General features: G+C 40.1%; 2 protein-coding genes across 5 annotated transcripts in view; one reads left to right on the top strand and one right to left on the bottom strand.

Annotated features, from left to right (window-relative positions):
• Nucleotides 1-19,304, top strand: part of LOC103717318 (universal stress protein PHOS32-like) — a 30,653-nt gene extending 11,349 nt beyond the window's left edge. Inside the window, exons 3-5 of one of the 4 annotated variants that reach the window (XM_039116435.1) lie at nt 1,557-2,611; nt 11,997-12,032; nt 18,504-19,304. In XM_039116435.1, coding sequence (XP_038972363.1) covers nt 1,831-2,611; nt 11,997-12,004 — 789 coding nt within the window. In that variant the 5' untranslated portion in view covers nt 1,557-1,830 and the 3' untranslated portion in view covers nt 12,005-12,032; nt 18,504-19,304. The other 3 variants (XM_039116437.1, XM_039116436.1, XM_039116434.1) reach the window with 3 other exon arrangements.
• Nucleotides 19,214-22,597, bottom strand: LOC103717319 (histone H3.v1-like). Its single transcript, XM_008805645.4, has 3 exons — nt 21,941-22,597; nt 21,079-21,406; nt 19,214-19,504 (listed from the first exon to the last, which is right to left on the bottom strand). Exons 1-2 carry the CDS (start codon nt 22,478-22,480, stop codon nt 21,083-21,085), a joined length of 864 nt encoding a protein of 287 aa, XP_008803867.2. The 5' UTR covers nt 22,481-22,597; the 3' UTR covers nt 19,214-19,504; nt 21,079-21,082.
• Nucleotides 22,598-26,015: the final 3,418 nt, after the last annotated feature.

Here is a 26,015-nt window from a genome sequence, read left to right as displayed (position 1 = left end):
TACACTACCATCTGAGAGTATGAATTTCAAAGTATGGAATAATGGCAAAAGTTTTTATGATGCATATATGGCAAAAGTATTATGATGCATAACTATATTTTTGAAATTGCATGAATGGACTTGCATAGTTTGATTACTGGTTTGATTATAGAAAATGCTTTCTGTATTAAATTTGTTTGTTCTTCAAATATTGCATTAGCATACAAAACACTATGCTTGATCCGATAAGATTATTCTTGTTTACTTACTGGGCTTTATAGCTCACACCATGTTAATTATGTCTTTACAGATGAATAGGAGATGCTAGGAACAAGGAGCGTAACATGCTCCAGGGTTATGGGAAAGACAAATGTTAAATGTTGATATTGTTTTTAGAAGCTTTGTATGGATTTTAATACCTAAATATTTAATGACTTTCATGAATATAGTTCTTTAGTAATTAAAGTTTTAAAGTGGCTGCGTGTTATTGTACGCTTAATTTGGCAATAACACGGCCGTGTCATGAACCGAATTCGGGGCGTGACAAAAGCAATGTCTAAATCACCCTCGCTTTCTCATTTAGTAGTACAGAAAACAGCCATCGATGAGAATTCTGGGAACTAGTTAATCAGATTAATCAGCAACAAACAAATAGAAGAATCTACATAATTTAATAAAAAAAATCTAGATTGTGAATTCAATCTCACATTGCCTCCCCTCATTGAGGAGAAAGTGCAGTGGGAATGATAATATTACAGTCCAGTATAACTAGATAATGTTGGAAACCAAGAAGAATGGCCTATCTACAGCATCAGAAACAACAAAAACAATACCAAGATCAAATTAGCATTATCCCATCAGATCAATTTATGTCAGTGATAAAAAAAACATTTAGGAAATTGCAGATCAGTGTGGGCTCAAAAAGATTTTTTTTTAAAAGAGGCACATTGGTGGGATTTATGGAAAACATGTGACTTCTGAAACAAAAAATGGAAATAGAATTTGATGAAAGCACAGTTCATTATCGAAAGGTCTCTACAACCCTCAAATAACATAGAAGTATTTGGGATTTTGTGCCCAGAAAAAAGAGATACGCTTGATTTACAAAAAGAAGAAGGAATTACAGAAAAAAATAAGACCGAATTTTTTTCTTTTTCGGACTCCTGCTACCTTCGATTGCTGTAAGATATTTATAAAATAAAAATTTACAGATGAAGATAAAATAAAAGAAAAAAAAAGTTCGGCGTGCCTGAAATTTTTTTTATATTCTAGATTCATGTGGTTTTCCTCAGCGAGATTAAAAAAGAAAAAGTCCATCTAATATACTCGTGCTTGAATTTTTTTTTTTTTTGGAATTGTTTTCCTTTGTTCTTTGGATTCATATTGTTTTTTTTTTATTTAATTTTTTATGATTATTTTAATATTTTCTGAATTTTGAAAAAGGCTTTAATTTTTCTCTTCTTTTAGTTTAATATATGTCTAGAGCTAGAGATAAGATGGTTGACATAAATTGATATCTATTTTATATTATTGAACTTCCATTATATATCTAATAAATACGCGTTTATTTGGATCAGGGGAGAAAGTTGCGGAAATGCGTCTATCCTTTGACAAAATCCACTTATGCAATGCCTACTTGCGTGGCAATATATTTCAATATATTTTTTCCGCTTTGATTCCTCACATTTCTCGGGTGGAAAATAACAAACTATAATTCGTAAGCCATACGAGCGGGAGACGATCCGATCTCAAGCCCTTTCACCCTCTATCTTCCGTATTCCCATTGTAAAACAGTAGAAAATTCTCCGGAAAACTGAGAAAGAAACCCCAATCTCATTCGCGAATCGCGTTATGAATCCCAGGCAAACACCACCGGAGCCCGATCGCCATGCCGCGCCGTCTCCGGCGGCGGTGGCGGTGGCGGCCGCGCAGGCGATCCAGCCGTCCTCCCCGCGCTTCTTCTTCTCGGCTGCGGCGGCGGCGAGCCCGGGCTCCCACCGCCGGATCGCGATCGCCGTCGATCTGAGCAACGAGAGCGCCTACGCCGTGCGGTGGGCGGTCCAGAACTACCTGCGCCCTGGCGACGCTGTGATCCTCCTCCACGTCCGCCCCACCAGTGTACTCTATGGCGCCGACTGGGGCTCGATCGACCTCTCGGTCTCCGCCGCGGCGGCGGCCTCCGCTGAGGAGCCCGACTCCGAGGAGTCGCAGCAGAAGCTGGAGGATGACTTCGACACCTTCACGACCACCAAGGCCCAGGATCTGGCACAGCCCCTCGTGGAGGCTCAGATCCCTTTCAAGATCCACATCGTCAAGGACCACGACATGAAGGAGAGGCTCTGTCTCGAGGTGGAGAGGCTCGGCCTCAGCGCCGTCATCATGGGGAGCAGGGGGTTCGGGGCCTCCAAGAGAAGCAGCAAGAGCCGGCTTGGGAGTGTCAGTGACTACTGTGTCCACCACTGTGTGTGCCCTGTAGTGGTGGTACGTTACCCTGACGATGTGACCGGTGCGGGAACGGGGGCCAGGAGATCGTCGGTGGATGGTGGTGATGGGGCGGTGGGGAAGGATTTGGGGCTGCAGCCAGTGCCAGAGGAAGAGCATGAGCGCCCTGGTGCCACCCAAGGAAAGAAAGGTGATTCAATCATCCTTTTATCTTTTAAAATTTCCAATTTTATGTTTAGAGGTAAATTAAAGTCTGCTTGTTTAGGTATGGAAAGGTAAAAACTCGAGGATTTCAATGGTTTAGAATACATTTGAAGTCATTTGCGCATATTTACATGTATTTTGATATCTTGTAGTGGTGGGGCTTAAGAGGAGTTTTATCTTTAGAGGTTTGGGAGTGGGGTGTAAATTTGTTGGAATGTCTGATGGTGATGCTATTATTTGTTTATTATGGTATGTGTGATGTTCTGTTCAATGCTACTATCTTAAACATCAAGTGCAATTATCAACCATCAAGGATTATCCAAACTATTAATGGTCATTTTTATAAATCCCTTTTACAAGTCATACCTATTAAGGCTTCCCATAATGATCATAGCATTAGGATTCATCGTGTATATGTATGTTAAAATGCAACGAATCCTGTCTTCTCTGGAAACAGTGATTTTGTCTCAATATGACTGCTTTCATACCTTACTGGGTAGAATCTTAGTACACCCAAATATGCAGAACAGCTTTTTGTTTTTATGAATTTTTTGTTTCCTTCTAGAAAAGTTGATATTTTTTTAAAAAATAATTTTTTCTGTGGGGGAAATGGAATCTTCTTAGTAGTTTTGAACTATGCTTTCTTCAGATGAAGCGGCATGGCAACATGTGTATCAATTTTAAAATTTTCATTTTGAGATGTTTTGATCTTGAAGGTTCTTCTTTTTGTATGTTTAAAATATTTGTTAGTAAAATAGCAAGTAGACCTAGGGTACCATTAAGAGGACTTCACAAATCCCGCCAACTTTTTAATTCTTGGATTTGCTTTAAGAAGTGCACTAAAACTGACTTCTCATGGGTATTTTGATGTTGGCGAAATTCCTAAGTCATTTCTTTCATCATAACATTTCCCATGATTCCAGCTATCTCCTAACCAAGCGATTTACTTTCAGTGTAAATCATATCTCTTTTCTCCCTTTTTCCATAGGCCTATCCCAACTACTCAAATGGCCTACTCTCTCTTTCTGCTTCCCTCTCTAGAGCTTGACATTGGAACCATCAGAATGGTTTAATTTCTCTCAATATCTCTTTGCTTCATTCCATCTCCAAACCAGTGGTCACCTAAGGAAGGCTATGGATCAGAGGGAGTTCCGTGACTTCCTATCGCGGAACAGCCTAGTGGACCTAGGCTTTTTCGGATTGTGGTTCACTTGATGTAACAGTCAGTCCGGCGGTGCCGGGTTTGGGAGCGGCTGGATAGGGCCGTTGCATCCACTAATTGGCTCATCAGGTTTTCCTCTTATAGGGTTAGCCATCTTTTCCGATTTGCCTCAGATCATTGTCCACTAGTGATCTCGATGGCATCAAGCTCCAGTTATCATAGTCCCTTCCGCTTCGAGAAGGTTTGGTTGTCCTACCCTCAATCTTGGGACGTTGTTCGAGGGGCATGAAACTTGCCGATTTGGGGTGATGCCATGCAGAGGGTGTCACGCAAATTGGAGTTGACCAAGAGACGGCTGCGCCGTTGGAACTGTGGAGTTGTGGGCGATATTTTCAAGAAGCTGGAGGATGTGGAGGCCGCTATTGCCGACCTTCAAAGAAAAGAAGATTAGGTGGGTGTGCTCCCTGAGGCAGACATGTTAGGCCTCCGGGGGCTCCTGGCCACCCATCACTCGATCCTGCGACAACACGAGACTTTCTGGAGACAGAAGTCCAGGATCCAGTGGGTTAGAAAGGGTGACTGAAACACGAGTTTCTTTCATCGGTCCACAGTCATTAGAAGGCAGAGGAATATGATTCGGTCTCTGCGGGATGGGAGGGGTCTCCGGGCGGAGGGAGAACCGACGATCAGCCAGATCTTGCTTGATTTCTTTCGTTCTCGTTGGACGGAGGACAGAGGGGATGACATTGTTGGCTAGGTTCCGAGGGCCGCCTTGGGAGTTGGTGTTACAGAGAATGCGTTACTGGTTCGATCGGTGATGGAGAGGGAGGTGCGGGAGGCAGTCTGAGCCCTAGGAGAGGATAGGGCTTCTGGTTTAGATGGTTTTCCACCCTTCTTTTCTCGAAGATACTGGGCATCGTTCGGATAGCAGTGGTCGAAGCGATCCCGTGCTTCTTCAGTCGGACAGGGATGCCTGACGACTGGAAGGCCATGTTTGTCATGCTGATACCGAAGCATCAGGACGCTGCGGAACCGAGCCACTTTAAGCCCATTAGCTTGTGCATAACCTTATATAAAGTTATGACAAGATTATTGGTGGAATGGATGAAGCCTTTGTTGCCCGATATTATCTACCAGGAACAAGGAGCTTTTGTGGGAGGTAGGAGCATCTTCGATAATGTTATGTTGGCCCAAGAAATAATGTGTGGGATCTTCAGCGGGCTCCGAAGCGGCGAAGCCTGATGGCTGTCAAGCTGGACATGGAACGAACTTATGACATAATCAGGTGGAGCTTCATTCGACGAGCCTTGGAGAGTCTCGGTTTTCACGAGACCTAGATCGGTTGGGTGATGGGGTGCGTTCGAGGATCGAGGTTTTCCATCCTGGTCAACGGCACTCCCTCCCCCTTCTTCAAATCTACTATGAGGCTTTGGCAGGGATGCCCTTTATCCCCATACTTGTTTATCATTTGCTCTGATGTCTTGTCTCGAGCACTACGGACTGCGGGCGCCGCTGGAGAGCTGGAGGTTTACGTCTCTGCTTCAGGGGCCCAGACGATATCATACTTACTCTTTGCTGATGACTGTCTCCTCTTGATGAGGGCCCGAGTAGCGGATGCTCAGGCTCTCAGGAGGGTGTTGGCCGACTACTGTACTATGTCAGGGCAGAGAGTGAATGCCCAGAAGTCCACCATCTCCTTCAGCCCTAGTACAGTGCCTGAGGTTCGACGGAGGATCCGGAGGATTCTGGGGATGCCAGAGCAAGACGGAACCTGGACTTACCTGGGTGTACCGATCTCGGGTAAGAGATTGCGGGTATCTGAGTGCACCGGGCTGGTGCAACGAGTCCAGAGTAGGTTGGAGGGATGGCGAGCAGCGTCTCTATCTATGATGGGTAGATTGACGCTGATCAGATCTGTATTTGGCTCCATGCCCATCTATCTCATGGCGAACATGGTGGTGCCAAGGACAGTGCTACTGAAGATTGAGCGGTTACTTCAGGGCTTCCTATGGGGCTTGCATGGAGGTGGTCGAGGGTGCACTTGGTGGCATGAAAAGCATCTGCCGCCCATTTAGTGAGGGTGGCTTAGGGGTTTTGTCTCTTTGGAAGAGATGGGAGGTGCTCTTTGCCTGACATGCAGTTCGGTACCTTTGCAAGCTGCAGGGGCCCTGGAGTCGGATCATGGCTGCCTGCTATGGGAGAGGGGGCCTTGAGGTACCGGTCCGAGGCGGGCGCCGATGCTTCTTCCTGTGGCGAGAGATCGCGAGGTATTTGCCTACTACGATAGTACACACTAGATGGCTGATAGGCGATGGACGCAGTATTGATGTGGCTGGAGACTCGTGAGTCGATACCCTCCCTTTGCGGCTCTGGCCGACTATGGTTTGTGTTGAGGCAGGGGAGGGCCTGCGCGTATGTGATCTCCTTGTCCCTAGAGGGGCTACATGGGATGAGTCTAGGTTGGTTCAGCTCTTTGGAGGGCATCTGGCGGAGAGAGTCCGATCCCTTCCGCTATCAGGGTGCGCAGGTCCAGATGTGCGGGTCTGGAGCACCTCTACCAGGATCAGTGTCAGGGCGAGCGACCTTTCCTGCATCCTTCGGCAGCAGTATGAGCGTGGGCCAGATTGCTCCTGGATCTGGCGTTTGGGTCTCCACCCGAGGGTAGCATTGTTTCTCTAGAAGGTGGTTTGGGACCATCTTCCAACGAGAGCAGTACTGAGTGGACGGAGCCTGAGGATTCCTTCGGTGTGCGGGGACTGTGGTGTGGACGAGACAGTGGACCATGCCTTGTTTCAGTGTACATGGGCTAGGGCAACGTGGTGACTGGCAGGAATCTCGTGGGAGGTTCGGGGACGAAGGGAGTTGTTCTTGCATACCATGTGTCGATGCTCGGAGTCCCTACTACTGCGCCAGGAGGCGGCTCGAGCGATTTGCACGTCCTACCAGATTTGGCTGGCTAGGAACGCTCGAACCTTTGGTGAGCACAGTATGTTGCTTTGACTGGTAGTAGAGAGTGCCTGCGTACAGGCGGCGGAGCTCAGTCTCATCACACCTGTTGAAGGGACCTTGACAGCCTAGGACACCTGGGATTCCCTTTCCGCTTTGGCAGTTTTCTGCATGGTGTTTTTCACCTGGGAGCCCCCATCCCCGAGTTTCCTCAAGGTCAATTTTGACGGGTCTTCCTTGAATAGAGGTACATGGGGTGGTGTGGATTTTGTTATTCGGGACTCGTCTGCCAGGGTTGTGGCTGCTGGGGGCAGTCAACTCTTCGACACATCGGTTCTGGTTGCAGAGCTGCGGGCCGCTTGGGCGGGCCTTCGTCACGCCCGGTGTGTCTTACGGGCTAGTTCCATTGTCTTGGAGGGGGACTCGGCCACTATCATCAGTTGGATCTGGGGGGGCCCCTATGGGCAACAGTTGCGCCCACCCATTGCTGCGACACATCTGGGCTATGGTAAGGGATGGCGGGGTCTTTAAGGCCAAGGATGTGTTTCGTGAAGCTAATGGGGCTGCGGATTAGGTGGCTTCTTATATAGCTAGCCACTCCGGTACACTCTGTGGGCTGGTGACGGGGAGTTGCCCTTGGCACTCCGAGACATTCTGTTTTTTGACTTTATTGGGTGCGTCCGTACTCGTCAGGTATGATTCATCCGCCTTAACAAAAAAAATAAAAAAGGAAGGCTGTTCTTTTGCAGTCCCAATTGGAAGATGACCAATGCCTCTACTAAGCATCACATAATGGGGAGGAATGTGAGTTTAGTTAGGGGCTTGGCATGGTGGAATGATTATGCAGTGCATGGGGAGGTGAATGATGAAAGGTAAGGGGCATTAGTGGTGGGTGAAGTGAAAGGGATAGGAATGGTTGACAAAACCATTGAAAGTGGAGAGTGGGGATGGTGGAGCAAATGGGGGTGCAGATAACTAGATAAGATAGATATTATGGGGAGGTGTGGGTCTAACCTCTCATGGAGGAATAGATCATCTCCAAGATGAGCACTGTCAAGGACCATAACATGAAGGAGAGCCTTTGCCTTCAAGTGGAGAGGCTCAGCCTTAGCTTTATCATCATGTGAAGCAGGGTGTTTAAAGTCCTTAGGGATGAATACCAAAGTGGCAGTTAGTTGATAGGTGGAGAGATTCACCTTACTGGTTGTGATTTAAGCTCATGTAACTATGAAGCATGGATACCAATGTGTTATGGATACAACATGATACAAACACATGAATATAATAAATCTTGGAAAATAGAATACAATATGGCTATGATACGGCAATGGTGTATATGTGTGTATGTTTTGCATATATGTAACCAAGCATATATTAAGCATGGTGGATTATGAAGAGAATATAGCCCATACCATTCACAAACTCTATTGTTTACTCATCATTCAAATCAATAAACCATAATCTATGCTGGATACAATAATATCAACATCATAGACTCGAAAATTGACCATTCATTATTAAAAGCTAGATATTCATCAAAAGATGAAACAATTTAAAGCCCTCTCCCTCATCTCTAGAGGTATTAGGGAAGTATGTAGGGTGTATTTTGGAAGTAACCAAAGTGATTTTTTAAATATAACATATATCCTAAAAGTATCTAACAAGTATTTTATTCATTATGGAAATAACATGTCATTGAAGCAATATTTAAAAAACCAGTACCGAGTTTGTGTCAATTTTGAACTAAAACAATAGAGTATCAATATGACACCGATGTGGTGGGTAAGGACCAAAATGTTTAGTGTCAACAAGAATAAAATGGAACTAGCATGTACTGACTCCCGATACATACTGAGTATTGGCTTTCAGTATGGATATAGAGAACTCATACTTATCCAAGTGAGAATTGGTCTTACAACTATGCCAGTCCTATTTTCTTGTTAGAATGTATGAAACCGGCATGCTAATTTGGTAGTATTTCAACAACTGTTTTGAAGTATCTGTGCTTCCTAGCAGCATGTAATACAAAAATTCCTCTGGACTTGTAAACAATCTGGAAGAAGGGGAAAGATAATAACTTTTGATGTTGGGAGTTGTGTTCAACTTAAGGCACGAAAATAAGCCAAACAATTAGCTTTAGTTTGACATGTCCCTAAACATTATATATATACATATCTATACATATCTATACATATATATCTATATATATACACGTATATATATATGTATATGTATGTATCTACATCTACATCTATATATATATATATATATATATATATATGTACATATATATATATGTATGTATATGTATATATATATGTACATATATATATATATGTATGTATATGTATATATATATGTACATATATATATATATGTATGTATATGTATATATATATGTACATATATATATATATGTATGTATATGTATATATATATGTACATATATATATATATATGTATGTATATGTATATATATATGTACATATATATATATGTATGTATATGTATATATATATGTACATATATATATATGTATGTATATATATATATATGTACACATATATATATTGATGATCCGAGTTGTTGGATGTGATCTACTATCTTTAAGCTGCTTACATATGAACAATCATGTGATTTGAAGACCTTTAGCCTATGCATTAGGTGGTCAAAAATTAGATAGTTTAATTAACATGAATCAATACATGTCTTTTGACCACTTGATCCATTAGCTAGGGCTATCCAAATTACATGAATTTTGGTTTGTAACAGTTTAGAGGTAGTAGATCATATTCAACTGCTCAAACTATCAATGTGGGGCCCCCATCCTGGCCCTATATATGCATATACATATATGGATAATTTACAATCGTGTATACTTTGCAAATGAAGTAATAGAGATTATGGGACTTTTTTTTTTCTTTTTTATGATTCATATGCTTTTCATGTTAAGAAAAAAAATCAAATTATTATGTCACATGAGCAGATGAATGGTGGATGATGATGTACTTTCTGCTGTTAACTCATTTGCTTTAGCCTTGCCCAAGTTTGACCAATAGATTATGTGTCAGCTGCAACCAAGATGTAACAGAATGTAGTATTAATTATGCTCTGATTGATGTCATGAAGCTTATATCAGCTGATACAGGCCTAAATTGGCCAATATGTCCAGATGTTTTCCCATTTTATCTCATATTAATGGTACTAGATTTCATGAAGCTGTTTCACTTTTTTTGGTTTATGAATGACAAATTAAATTGAAATTTTCACAGGATATTTCATCCCCACAAAGTTTTCATGCTATTTTACTTTCTAAATAGTGTACTTGAATACTCCCAACTTCGGTTTTTTGATGGGTTGGACGCTTGAACATTTGGGCCACTTCATGACAGTAACACTTTATTCCTACTTTTGGTGCTTTTGTAAGTTTAGTATAACAATTTTTAATTATTTTATCAATATTTTTTTGGACTTAAGAAGCAATAGGTCCAGCTCGTTAATCATTGTATGTATGCATCTATTCATATTTGCAGGTGAATATGTAAGATGTAGACATGTTTCCCTGTTTGATGCTAAAGGGTTCCCATGTCGAACTCTTATAGACACTTGGATTCTTGCACCCATATCATATATCTGAGTAACATTAAGCTTTGGAACAATATTTTGTGTAGACAAGTCCTAAGAAATACTTTATTTTGGAGATATATTTGGGGGTTGATTGGTTTTTCAGTTTTGCAGAAAAGAAAAATTGATAACACAACCTAAAATGAAGTGAACTGAAGACAAACATTTTTTTAGTTGCTTTTTATATACATTAGTTGGAGGATAGATGAAGTTTTTTAAATTGGCATCCATGGAATGCCCAGGGTCCCAAAGATCATCATATCTTCTAACATGGGTTGCTGATTTGACACTTGTAATAGTGATGGACTCCTCAAAGATTGCTTCTTACAAAATCTCAATGTTTTTGTTGCAGTTTATCTTTGAACCAATTTCTCCTGCCATAGATTTTTAATATTGGAACGTATCCTACCTAACTGCAAAATTGGTCAGATGGAGGGGGTTCACATTTTTGGTTCACTATTTGAAGAATGATTTATATGCTCTACATGGATTATATGACAAATTCGGGGCACTTGGAGCTTTATATTCTTGAATTTCTTTTTGCGGACTTAGTGAGCATATTTAAAATCCTACCGATGTGCAATAGATTCTTGAAATGTTATTTGATGACCTCTTGAAATTGTATTTTTATTCTTTTTTACATTTGCAGAGTTGAAACTTGAAGTGGAAGTTGTCCATTGCATTGCAAGGGTTGAAATATGAAGATGAAATTATTCATTATATTGCAACCATATGTGATTTATATCTATTGTTGTGAAATTATTGTGCTTGAGTAACTCATGTTTGGGCATTATACATGGTTGACTAACCTTGTTTACTAATTTTTCTGTTTATTTATTAATTGATCATTTTCTACAATCAGTTCTTTGCAGTAAAAAATTTCCTAGAAATACAAATAAGGATTAGGCTCCAGTTAAATTGTTGCACAAGATGTACTATAGAGTTGCTAGTTTTATTAACAGAATGATGAATTATATTATGCCTAATAAAATAAATCTTGTATGGAATATGTGGAGTGGTGCTTTTAGGGTGTTATGTCGCCGATGCATTCTCAGTAAATTCAGGAAAGATCTAATAAACTAGATACAACACCTGATATGTTTTTCTTTTTTTTTTTATATAATGAATATGAAAAGGAGGATATGAGAATTTGAAAAGGATGCCCATAAACCTAATATTGATAGAGCAAGGAATCAGCATTCTGAAGAAGGTTTTGAGGGCTAAAGGAGAAAGCAATGGGGAATCAAATAAAATGGTATGGCCACAAGCAAAAAATTTGAAGCAGTTTTTATTAGGGATAGGTGCTTGGGGAAAAATGTATAAAGAGGAGGTGGAGACACCAGCTTACATGAATAGAACTTGTGATGAAAGATATGGAAAGTAGTGCGCGATTGAACCAAGGATAGTGCTTTAAACAATTGATTAGTGATTATGGATTCCCAGTTGTTATGCAGTGCTTAGACCCTCTTAATATCTATGGCATCATTAGATGAATATATGTGTGTTACGGAATGATAGATTAAATGCTCTGCCATCATTCATAGAAGTTATCACCTTGCTATAGGAATTACGTATGATTTTTCTCAATTAACTCGTGGAAATCATTTTTAGATTCTCAAGCATTTTTTTCTTCTGCCAGATGCTTGAGCCTGTGGCATGGCGCTTATAATTCCAGGTAAAAGGTTATGAGCTTTTCTCTAAATTACTGTATACAATAGCCTTGTTATTTTACTGCTTTGATTAATTGTTCTTTTTAATAAGTTTTCTTGCATATTTCTCAGAAGTTCCTATGACATCACTAGCTACTAATTGCTGCAGCTTAGTATTACCATTAGGACATCCAAAAGTTCATGTTGTAGGCTGTTTAGGTACTGAACTAATTATTTTGTCATTAATATTTACCTTAAGCACCTGCAAAACATGTTTAAGTTGTCATTAGCTTGTCAAGTTGTCTCTCCCATTTCATTTTGGTGAAAGAGTACCCTTAATTTTGGCTTCTTATCTTTTCTGAGCAATGACAGGACTTTCATTTAATGTTATTTACTTTGGAAAACAAAATATGGTAGAGGCAAAAGCTTCGTCAGTTTTAATCTGCTTCACCTTCACAGATGATTCCATACTGTTTATGGGTGGACAGGCCCCACCATGAAAATATGCTTCTCAATGGGGGTTGTCATGGAGGCGATGCTTTGCAATTAGGAAAGCCAAAATTGAAAACAAATTGACCAACAGAAACCCCATCTTTAAGATGGGAAAACACCAGCATTAAACAACCAAATTATATATAGACAATATGAACATGAGAAATACAAACAAAGACTGCCCAAAAGGATGTTTGAGCTTGTGGAGATAATACTAAAGAGAACATCTTTCGGTGCACCCATGAACCCAAGGCTGTTGGTCTGTGGTAAGACCATGAATTAAAGAAATAATAGCAATGAAATAACTATTGTTGTTGAGTAGCAATTAGGAGGTCAAAGGTCTGAGACCTTGTGGGATCTTGGCATGACTAAGAACTTCTAGCTGAAAATATTTGTAAGAACTATGTGAAAGTTAGGGCAAAGAAGAGGTAAACAAAAGTAGCTAGGTCAGTAGAATGATGATTACAATTTACAAGAAAGAGGAAATGAAAACTTACCATGAGATAGAGAAGATTCACTCCCTATTATTCATTGCTCGACACATGAGATGGATGAATCATGGTCCTGGATCAAATTTATCGAGAGCAAAAATTTGTTGGGATAGGTCAGCACGTTTTCTAATGGAAGAAACAAAAGAAATTTAAGTTGTGTTTGTGCTACAAAGGAGAGGCACACATATAGGTAGGGGAGGGTTGGAGTTTAGGTGGTTGCCATACTCCTTGATTGGCTCCTTTCAATTTGAGTGTGGTTCAGCCATGGGCCTAGAATAAAATTTTGTTGGGATTTGTTCTCACTTAATGTAGCCATGCGAGTGTCATTTGGCAACTAATGAACTAAGAGTGTGCAAAGCCCCAAATTATGACAAATGACATATTCAGATGCCATCATAAATATCAACCACATTTGCAATAATGCCATTGTTTGTACTTTTAAGGGCCAATTTATCCTAAATACTAGAATCATTTCTTCAATGCAATATTTCTTCTCGTACTATCAGGTGTTAGGATAATCATTCAGATGCAGATAAAACAGGCATAAAATAAATCAAAAGACTTAAGAGAATTAAGTTCAGAGGGACTGCTTTACCACCCAGTGACAAAGAATTGACCTTCTGTGATGTATGTACATTTCTTTGGGTTTAAAGCTTTGCAACATGAAGCTCAATTTCTTCTGCTCGACTTTCCTAAGTTCAAGGGTTAGAAAAAAAATAAGCAATATATTTTATAGAGTTATTGTGGCATCTACACTTATTTCAAATCCTTGTAGAAATAACCTGAAGAGATTTTGCATTTATTATTTTTAAATGCAATTAATTCAAAGTGTAGATAATTAGGTTAAATGCTTTCAGTTGCTGGATCTTACTGTACAGAAAATAAAGTGTATGTGTGGCAAGTTGACTATGTTTAAACTTGAAGGCCCAAAACTCCTCTATATGAAATAACCTTTTTACCAATCATACCCAGCTTTAAGAAATGAGATGAATACCTTTCCTCTAAGAACTCCTCTTAGAGGAAAGGTATTCATCTCATTTCTGAAAAGTATACATAGTCTTCTTTAGTTCTTGAGTCCTTTGTCTCCAATACCTTGTGCATTTCAAGAAATAATCTTTGATGATGAAAAAGTGTCAAGAAACCCAGAGCCACTCCCAATATCCTGCATCTAGGACCTTTTCCAAGCTTTTGAGGAGATTCATGGTTGCAGCCCAGCCTTTCTTTTCCCTTGTCCTCAGAGATAGAAGCAAGGTTTGGAAAATTGACCATATTGCGGTACATACTCCCATAGTGAATCATATCAGGGGCATCTTGTACTGTACTGTACCATGTTATTTCAGACCTTCATAACTCCTATGGTGGCATACCGTGGTATCTGTCGTACCTAACGTGACCAATATGCCCCTGTATCGTGCTAGTTCAAACATTGTATGGAAGGAACAGAACCCTACCAACCTTTAGACTAAATTGGCTAATTCCTCATTCCAAGAATAGATTAAGAGGGGATTTCACTCTCTTTAAGATGCTTCTTTAACCTCAACTTTGGTCTTACCAATAGTGGTGTCTTGTCTGTCTTAATCGTAGCATCAACTAAGAAGTCTCTTTTTCTGTCATTCTGTTAAGAATTGGAGTGGCTGCGCTGCCTTGTGGATGCATCCACAAGGGGAAAGAAGCTATTGGAATTCCATGACCAGCACTGCATGGAGGCTTCTTGAATTAGGGAGCATGTGAGCCTCAAAATGCTGATGATCTACCTGCTCATAGGATGAAAATATGTGTTTGGCGATATGGCATATATAGCAAATATCCTATACAAATCAAGACAATCTACTGCTGCCTTGTCATTACAGTTTAAAGGTTAAGCATGATCACAATCACCTAAGCTAATAGGGATTTGAAATATGTTTCTCGACCTGTGTCTTCAGTCAACTACTAGAGCAAGATAGAGACCAATCCTCTGAAGGCCTGATCTGTGATACTCTGTATTTTCAGATCAGATCTGAAAACATTAGGATAAGGTGTAGAAAACCTGCATGATGGGAAAGCAATGACACTCCAGAGGTGAAGGAACAAGTCTTGGGCTGAAGGAATTCAAGCAGAAGTTGAAAGAAAAGGAATAAAATGGAAGAACAAACAATCTGGAATGTCTATAAATCTCTCCAATACTAAACTGATGTAACCTCCAACTCTAATGAGAGATTACAGCGAAAGAAAATGGTCCAAATCTGATTTCGATTTGAATATGTATCAGCAGGAAATTGATGTCCAAACAGTGGGGTAAAATAGAGAGGAAAGACGTGGAGAATAGAGAGTAGAAAGGAGGATAAACAGGAAGGAGAATGGAAGAGGATGGGAAAGAAGACCTGCTATCACTTATTCTCACAAAAAAAGGATTTCCGTACACTACTAGTTTCCAGCTTCATATAGATCTATCTTAATAATTTCAGTCAACCAACTTTCTTTCTTCTGTTAGGACTTTAAAAGGAAACAAACATGACACAAGCGACTTGTAAAACCCCTAAAACCACAGCTGGCTTGCAATTCAATTACAAATAAGACTCCTAAAAAAGAATAGAAACCAAAGTATTGACTATGGACCCCGAACTGACCCGTATACTGTTCAGTGTACCATAGAGTGAATAGTAGCTAGGGTACTTTGGGGCTTATTTTGGTTTCAACATCCTAGGACTGCCTTATATTCCCTCTGATGTTGTTGCATGCCTCTCTTTTATCTTTTTCTTTGTGCTAAAAATCGAAATGCCCCCAGTGAAGTCACCATGGCAGTCATCTTGTCTAACTGTCATTATTTAAGGGGATTGTTCTTCCAGCCTTAACATGAGAGGATTAGGAAAATAAAATGTGAAAGAATTTCAACTGGAGTAACTGCATCAACTCACTTGATTTTTGGATAACTCATTTTAGTGGCCAAAACACAATTTGACCTGCAGAGTGAGACCTCAATCTTCGCTGTATGGGTTCTAGCACATTTTAGCCAACCTTCATTCTGTTCAAAGATTGAGCTAAAGTGGGCTTCGGGACACATTTAGGACCAGACAGTTATTACTTCTAGATACTTCTTGTGATCATCTTTTCAAAATCAGAAAAACTTAAATTGAGTTATGAAACTCTAAGGAATTCAGAGACCTGAAGTGGATGAGGTTTCATCACAAACTGGTAAAGCATTGTTTCTTCCAAGAAGCTTGTGTTTTAAGTATTTAAATTAATCTTTAGCAGTAACATAACATTCATCAAATTGGGCCGCAGAGCTAATGTCTGTCTCTTCTGAAAAAGGAGTGGTATACATCTTTTTTTATGGGGGCAACAGCAATTGAGAAGCAGTAGCATTTGAAGTTGAAAACAGTTGGAGAAAATAAAACCTGATACTTCATGACCAATCACTCCCGGTACCATCCCCATCCTTGCATAAATTCGGACAAGATATCCAGTTCATTGGTTACTTACTAGTTGCAGAGAGTAGGACGCTCTGTTATGAGTACAGTGATCAGACAAATATGTTATCTGTTGAATTAAATAAATGTCATTATCTTGATTTCCATTGTGAATCTAAACAATTTTGGATGTTTGTAAAGGCCTTTTTTGATTGTAAATGTAAGATTCCTGCTCCCACCTTTTTCCATTTGCTGACAAAGAAAGAAAGCACCCTTTTAGTGATATGGGCTCATCACTTTAGGGTATGTTTGGTTGCTTGGAAAAGCTATTGGTAAACTGAAGTTTTGCAAAAATTTGAGTTTCCAAGTGTTCAGATTATGGGAAAACTAAAACGATATATAGAAAATGTTTTTCTAAATTTATCTAGATTTTTTATTTTCCTTGGAAACCTTTTCCTTATTCCAAAGTTTCCTGCACATCCAAACCCTTAGAGAAGAGAGACAGAAAAATAACTGTCATAGTTCCGTCCTTAAATGGCTCAATCTCGGTTACTATATTCATCTTTCAGTTTGTCTGTAATTTTGGGCATTCCAGTGACCAAAGTAGATAAAGCTGACAGATCAAAAGCTGAGGACTTCGCCATAAATATGAAAGTGAGTACTTGCATGCCTAAAATGGATGTCTAATCAAATTATTTGAGGGGGTATTGATTCATTTTACTGAAGGTTAAATCCTAACAAAAAAATAACTGTCAAAGTTCCATCCTTAAATGGCTCAATCTTGGACACTATACTCATCTTCCAGTTTGTCTGTAATTTTAGGCATTCCAGTGACCAAAGTAGATAAAGCTGACATTCAAAACCGGAGGACCTTGCCATAAATATGAAAGTGAGTACTTGCATGCCTAAAATGGATGTCTAATCGAATTATTTGAGGGGGTATTGATTCATTTTACTGAAGGTTAAATCCTATAAACTCTCCAATATTTGTAAGTACCCTAAACCCTGAATTCCTAACTTAAGAAAATTGATTACTTCAGATTTCTTATGTGGTTTCAGTTCCTCCTCGAGATGTATCCTTTTCTAGTTCATTTTTCTACATTTTTTTTTGGGAACTATATTTCTACATTTCAGTATCATGAAACCTAACAGAGGTGGCAAACATGACATCTCTTGTGACCATCCATTTCAAGCTCTGGTTTCTACATTTCAATTCTATAAAAAATAAGAAGCGGCAACCATGCCATATCTTGTAATCAATCATCATATCATGCAGATTGTTCCTTGTAGATCTTTTTGTTTCTGATAGTTCATCATATGAAGAATAATACCTGCCTATCATCAACCATGCATGTGTTTAAATTGCGTATGTTACTGCAGAAGGTTTGCTTGTTTTCTCATGTTCTCGTATTGAACAAAGTTTCCTGCTAAATCTATTGCCAAGAATATCTCCTACTTGGATTTTCAAGATTTCCTTTGACCTTTGCTTTTGGATTTTTTATTTCCTTCCACATTAGGCTGAAATTTTATGCGGAGGATGTAAACTTTCCATGTTTCTCCATATATCATTTTCTCATTTATTGAACTGCTAGACCACCTAAGCTCTTGTAATTTAACAAGGGATACTGCCCTTGACCATGTCGACAACAACACCATATATGCTCTGCCACGAGGATCTTGCCACTGAATCAATCTCTTGTTTTGTGATATGATCTTGTATTCAGCTTAACAATGGAGAAAATCTGCAACCAAGCCCATGATACGGTAACAACAGTGAATGCCTTATTCTCCAATTATCAACAAATTTCCTTTGCCACCACAAAAAAACATCAAACAAAATTTAAGGCTTGGTAACAGGAGACAAACAACTCTCTGGGATCCTAAATCCCTTGCTCTTCTTCTCATGTCCAATCTTCTCCCCAGAAGAGGACCATCTTCCTCACTAGATGACCCATGAAGGAGCTCTGGTTCCAACATTTTCTAAAGCAATGAAAGTGTCACGAATCTTTTTTTTTTTTTTTGTTATTTTTAACTCGAGCATATGCTATTTGTACCAAACACTTATTTTTCCCTTTTGACATTAAATCTAATGCAAGATATTGGATTTTTTGTTTCGTTTTTTCAGAAGGTAGAAATGGGCCATCCTCAGCAAAAAATAAAATGGGGCAGCTGCCATGGCATTGGGAAGCTGGTTGAATCTTTTTATAGCGGGGATTCACTTTTTGTAATGGAACAGTGTTACTGATTGCTCTCTCTTGTTTATTTCTCATCTTCCATTAACTGAGTCATTGTTGAGCATATCGTATCCTTTGTGTTTCTTAGATTCTAACAGCTTGTCTCAAGGTTTTCCCTGCTTCTTTATCGAGTCATTTATGCTGCTGTATTTGTCCTTTCGTTTGCCGGACTCCCATCAAACTACCATGCCCATGTATTCGTGGTTCCTCTTCTTTAATTTATTAGGAGAGTGTCCTTCGAACCGTATCATGATGGCTAGCGCATGCAAGTCACCACTCCTAACGTGGCGCGCCCGTGAATGCTTCTGTTGGCTTTACATGGACTTTCGAGTCGAGGCGATGTGATTGAAACCACTTCCAAGTTGATGAGGTCTACATTGAGGGCACATGCACCAAATTCCCCCGCAGCTGCAAGCAGCACAATCCATCTAATGCACACATGCACAGATTCATTTGTTATTTTATTATACCATTTTGTAATAATTTAGAACCGGCTAATCGAAAAGTATTATTTGAATTTTTTAATTTTATATAAGTATTTAAAATTTATTTAATAAATAATCGATGTGGAACTAAATACACATCCATACGGATCATCATATTTACTATCTTAAATTCAAGTCTAATACTGTATGATTGTTGCTAAAAGAATCCATCAAACTGTGTACGAGCGGACAGAGGCAAGATACCCCCAAAAAAAAAAAAAAAAAAAAAAGTCAGCAAACACCCTGATCCAGTCTTTACCCTGTACACCATGCTGTCACACACAAAAAACAAACCGGGACGAGATCTTAACATTATAAGCAATCCACCCCCGCACGTGTTGAGTTAGCCGGTGGCCACACTTCGGTTAGCTCTGTCTGGGCGTTAGACTTTCAGCTCGTAAGAGAACCTGCATCACGCAAAATAAAATTTTAGATGAACATCTCCCCATCTAGCACTCGTCTTCAAGTACACTGGAGATGACAAATTTGATGCACTTGGTCGTGGGAATGCAGTGACGTGGAGCTTAACAAATGCATCCCTCCGGAGTTTTTGTTATGTAACAGACAGAATAAGACTCATGAAATCGATCCCAAGTGCTTAGTATAATTATGCAAATACTAGTTCATGCGCATGTAATGAGAGTCCCCCGAAGTTGTTTTACGGCTGTGATAACGCAAGAACCCTTATATAAAACTTGTAGTCTTTTGCTGGATGATGCTTTGGGAATATAAAGTGAATGTGTCATGAAATGCTGACATGATTAAAATCAGACATTACAACCCTTCCCCATGTGGGAATTGCAGAGGCATACAAGAGTATGCATTCACAAATTGTAGCAATCTGTAACCCAACCATGAATCTGACCTAGGAGAAGTGGGGCTATAATTGGATTTGTGTCATAAAAAAGGCCGACTCGATTAACCTGTGTCAAAATTGTCAGGTTTAGAATCCTCACAGAACTAACTTGGTTTGATATACTTAATGGCTGGGTCAAGTCCATGAAATTATCATCCAACCTGCTCGAGACCCATTTAACTAATGAAGGTTAAGATTATTGAAGTTATAGCAGTAATCCATGAACTAACACACTAACTTGACACAAAAGTTGACCCGAGATGACCGAGCTTAGGTCATTACAGACCCGACTCGACCCTACAAGTTCATTAAAAGGATTATATGAGGTTGTTTAATTAATATATGAATTCAAATTTAGACTTCCAACTTATTTAATAAATGGATTGGTTTGATTTGATTTTTTCCTAGTACGTACCTATCTCTCAAGTTGACACAACCTTAGCACGAAACGACCTCTTGTCACCAATAGATGGAGATCAAACACATTCATGCATAAAAGAAATAAAAAAGGGCACAATAAACATCAGGCAAATTATGTAAAAAATACAATAAAAAGAAACTTATTGCACATGATAAGAAGGTAGAGTCTTGCTAACTAGGGCCTGCTCCAATGGTGACATCTTGCAATGTAGCAACCAGAAATGGTGCTTTTGAATCTTGGACAGTTTGTCTCAAAAAAAATCTAAATGCAGGTAGTTATAGCATGAGTGTGTACCCCTTCCTCCAAGCAGGAGAGAGGGTAGAAAGGTATAATCGTAACGACAACACTGTTATGAAACAATGACACAAAATTTTGTATTTAGAAATTATTTAGCTAGGATTAGATTCTACCGGACGCTTGTCAGAGACATTTCTCACCATTTAAAAAGTCTTTGAATTAAGAAAAAAGGCATAAAATCATTATCTTCTCTCTTATGCATATTTTTTCATAAATAAATATATGAAATCTTATTATTTTTACAATAATTAATTATTCCTTTTTTTTCTACCGGAAGGATTTTGAGTGTTGAGTTTGTGACGTGACGATGCTCTCAAGACTGGCCAAATCTGGCCCTTCTAAATTCTACTGTTTTATATTTTCATGAAATATGACGAAAAAATAGCGAGATTGGTTGGAAGGCTCACGGTCTCATATCGGAGGACCACGGGAGGCGGTGGACACAAGATCGACGGCTCGATGATCTCCGCAGTCTCGGATCTCGAGGACGGCGGCGGCGGAGGTGTCGGCGGTCGGGCGGGCTCCTCCGTGCTGGTCTTTTCCGGGCGAACCGCCGGGTTGAGCCGGAGCCGGAGCCGGAGCCGAGCGAAGGTGTGCCGATTTCCTTCGGTCCTTGGAGGGGCGGTAGGAAGTGGCCTCGTCCTCGGCCGTGGCACCAGCCGGAGACCATGGCGCCCGAGCTTGAGCCAGAGCCAACGCGACGTAGCTCGGCGACGACGAGATGGTGGGTCCCTCCTGCGATAAGGCGTCAGGAAAATCTTCACCGTCAGATTGCGATTTAGGGAGAAATACATGTGGAGATTCCGGGAAAATTTAGGTTATTGGATCAAAAACAAAACTAAATTTCCGTACCCCATACCTGGCTTCTTCATGAGAACAAAAATAAACACATAAAATTTTGACTCCTCGAGATAATAAATGAAGAAATTTGTGGAAGAATAAGAGAATAAGCAGTCAAAGACAAATCAAAACAAAAAAAAAAAAGTCAATATCCATAGCTTCTAGATTACCATTATTTTAGAGCAAAAATATTTATATTTAAATTAGAGTGCAGATTGAAGAAATAAAAGAAAAATGCAATTTAAATTAATTTCCTTCTGTTTTCGAGCGATCATACAGGCTCAAAAAAAAACAAACAAACAAAAGAAAAGCGAAAGACACACATTACCATCATGTTGAAAGAAAACATTGATTGCTTTCTCTATTCATTTGTATTTTATTTTTGTCAAAATTATGATGATAAAATTTTTGGAGAGGAAGGACGGCTACCTGAGAAGCGAGCTCTGTAGCGTTCTCCCGCATCCTCTTCAAGAATCCATTACTGCTCCGGCTGGACGACTCCTCGCTCGTGGAAGAGCTCGCCGGCGGCGGCGGCAGCGGCGGCGACCACGGCACCACCTGGTTCTCTCCATCCTCCTCCTCTAATTCCTCTTCCTCGTCCTCAATTTCCTCCTCGTCCTCTTCCTCCTCCTCCTCTTCTTCTTCCGCCAATTCTCCATATCCACCTCCTCCTTCTCCTTCCTCTTCTTCTCCTCCACCGGCTTCATCGCGACCTATCTCCGGCGGCTGCTTCCCTCCGGCGAGGAGGCGGCTGCAGCGGTCGCAGATGGAGACGGTGGGGCCGAGGCGGGCACCGGCCGCCCGCCAAGGCGTGGGGGATTGGCAGGTGCGGCAGAGGAGGGTGCGGGAGTGGCGGGCGACGAGGAAGTTGGCGGCGTGGACTTTGGCGTCGCACTCCCAGCACAGACTCGCCTGGTCCGACTCGCAGTACATCCTCGCCTCCCGCTCGCACAGCTCGCATCCCTTCATCTCTCTCTCCCTTTCCTTCCTCCCCTGCTTTTCCCTCTTCTCCTGCAGTCTTATGGTAACCCGAAAAAATATGAATAGGCATCAATTGCCCCCATTTTATACCACTTCTCCTCGTGTCTTCCACCTACCTTAAGACCCGTGGTCTCCTCCAATTCTTAATTTTGAATCTCAAAGGTCTACTAGGATTTTTCCAATGTCAAAATTTGTGATTTATTATTTCCCCAATTTTGAAAATAATCATATTCGTAAAAAAAAAAATCATAGAATGTACATGCAATTTCATAAATTTTTAAATGTGAACGAAATTTCATGCGTTGAACCATTCAAATACACACTAAATATTATTTCCTAAAATAATATCTTGGTTTTTAAAATTATATGTACCAGAGTTCAACTTTGTTTGTGTGGTTATATTTTTTTCTTTATAAAATTATAATATTCTTTCTAATAATAATATGGTGATGGTGCGCTTCATGGAACTTGCATGATGAGGTAAACTTCATCTTATCCCGATTCTGATGGCTTTCGCTTGGATTTTTATTCCCTGGACACGTGTCTACTTTTCAGTCCTCTAAGCTCCCCGCCGTCTCTTTACGACTTTCGACTTTCGACTCGCTTCAACCTCAAGCTTTGGATATTTTCCCGCCATCGATTACGTGGCATCAGCTTTCCCTCTTTCCCACGTGGCGCGATTTCTGCCACTCGATGCTTAGAGCGGCTGCTGCTGCTCAATCTATGTCGCATCCAATAGCATATGTCAGGATTTAAAATAATATATCATTCGGTCTCTTCAATCTTGATGATAAAATAATATACAAGCGTTTAAAAGTAATAAAAGTTGGAAATATTATGCGGCTGAGAAACGCCGTCCCTCGTGGCGCGAGCAGGGCCACAACCGGAGCATTTGCGGGTGATCTGATCTCCGTGACTGCTGACGTGGACATACACGCGAAGATTCCACGTGGAGCCCATTTGCACTGCCTCCACCTCGCGGGTTATACCGGTAGAGATTTTTTTGTGATCAGATTACCTATAGGTAAGCTTAGCCTAGTGATAACCATGCTTATATTTTTAAATGAAATATTCATAATATAAATCTGAATATTGGGAAAGAGATGCCTACAACTGGGCTAATATTTAATAGATTGGGCTAACTAACCGACTTACAAACAAGTCCATTACTAGGGTTTCAACTTGTTTCTGGGTAAGTGCGAATTATAGAAATTTGGATTATATATGTGGTGCCGCATTGGTTTGGAAACTAATTAGCTAGTTGGGTCTTGTAATAATACTCTTCTATTATGTACTAGAGCAGTATGTGAAATGCACAGTGGATTACTACAGAGATGTAGAAGGGAGAAAGATATTTTCAGAAGTTTTCTTAGGATTTGTTTGGATGGTTGGCTCAAAATTTTATTTGATTAGTAGATCGAGCAAGTATAACCAGCAAAATTACAGAATTACAGATTAGGCTAGATCTATATTCGCAAATATTCAGAAATAATTTTAGAGTAGGCCGGTCTGAATCTTATAGAAAAAAAATCTACAGTGCGTTTTTGAAGAGTAGACTGTCTTGAATGGTTGAACCATGGAATTATAGTGAGTCACTTTCAATTTACGTCAATGCAAGGCCCTTCCTCAACTGCTTTTAGAAAGCTCCACCTTTGGCATTGATACGATGGCTATGGGCTTAGATGCCACATGAATAAGTTTTACTTGAATGGTCCCCTTTAGAATGGAATTTTCCTAGGGAGTGGACTATATCGAATCATTGATTCATGGAATTGGATTACAGTAAATCTCTTTCAATTTACATCAACACAAAGGCCTTCCCAAACTACTCATAGTTCCATCTTTGGCATGGAGACAACAGCTAAGGGCTTACATGTCATGTCGCATGAGTAAGCTTTGCCTGAATGGCCTCTTAATTATGTACCTAGCACATTGAACTCCTTGATGTTCTATCATTTTAAAATAGCTATTATATAGTTATGATCCCAGCAATCCAGGATCGATAGGCTATTACAAAAATTTTCTCAAACTACTCTAATTTAAAATCATGGGATTAGCGGACTTCTTCAGAATACCATAAATAAAGCATGGTGGTCCAAATGGGGTCTAGAGAACGAACGGCAGGTCTTGCTTGTGATACAAGGAGCAATTTCCAGCCACAAATCGATGGGAGTCCGATCATGAGGTCCGGAGGGTGCCAGAAATAAAGATCCGCAGCCTTCCGAATGGCGGGACCGTCAGATTACCTTTTGACGGTAACAGGACGTCGCGGCAGTAGTTGGGCGGTTGGTGGGCGGGAGGAAAACGAACGGCGGAGATCGCACGGAGGCCATACGAGATGGGGATGGGTCAGCCGACCGGGGCACATAAGGGTGGACCATTTTATTTAAAGTGTACAGCAGTGGACCCAAGATGGACCAGAGAAGGAGCGGGTTGGGGCGAGATGCATGCATGAGGAGGACTGGGCCCAGGCCCACGCTCTTTGGGGTCCACGCCGCCGGAGAACATATAAAGATGTGGACAATATGGAAAGATGGGTAGGCATGTGAAGTTAGCATGGGGCAGTAGATTAGGTGGGTCACCCACTGGGGCCCACTAAAGTTTGCTTGAGCCTTGGAATCTACCAATAATGACAAATAATCTATACATTAAAGATAGGGTGTTATATTTAATCTGCAGCGGCCGAAATTATTAGTTATTGGTGCATTTGAGAAGAGAAGATTGAGATGGAGGAGAAGATGGATAAGCTTTTGCACTGAAATTTTTTGGCATCATGAGCTAGATAAAATTATTGTTATATATCGTTTTGTCCAAGAGCTGTTGATGTTATCATGGCCTAGACTTTTAGTGTGCCGCCAGCAACATATTTAGTGGAAACAATTGGCCTAAGCTTATGAACTGCAAATTTAGAAATGATGCTGTATTGTTGATGAGATTGCAATGCAATTGGAACGCATTATGATTGTTTGATTTTTAGTTTGCTCTTTGCATCATAATATGATTTTATATTCAAAAATGAAATATCACTTGTGCTTCATGAGGGTAAATTATACCTTGCATATCTCGTGCACCATGCCAATTAGCTCGTTTTCTTCTTGTAAGCTAATCACCGAGATAAGCACATAATGCATGGAACCCATAAAAAGGAGACGAGTTGATTGGCATGATGGATGGCCATGTGGTGCATGTGGTGTAGAGTATAATTTCTTATTTTATGAGAGCTGTCCAAAGCCTTTTCTGTGAGAGATGGCTATATGACTATATTAGCAAAAGTAAAGATATGGTATCTTGATCGACTGCAAGTCACGAGTGATCTGTCTACCAAATATTCCTCTTGTAATCTTGAAATATTTTAAGAAGAGAAAATAATATTACAAATTGGTACGAGGAGATGGTTAAAAGATAACACCCAACATGTCAGATTTATCTACAAAGATGATTCTTTTCATGATCATTGATAGAATAAAACAAACCATTCCAAATTACTTCTCAGATAGCGCATGAAAATCATATGAAATGCATC

Source organism: Phoenix dactylifera, unplaced genomic scaffold (genome assembly GCF_009389715.1).
Source record: "Phoenix dactylifera cultivar Barhee BC4 unplaced genomic scaffold, palm_55x_up_171113_PBpolish2nd_filt_p 000092F, whole genome shotgun sequence".
Taxonomy (NCBI): Eukaryota; Viridiplantae; Streptophyta; class Magnoliopsida; order Arecales; family Arecaceae; genus Phoenix; species Phoenix dactylifera.
This window is presented reverse-complemented; position numbering and strand designations above follow the sequence as displayed.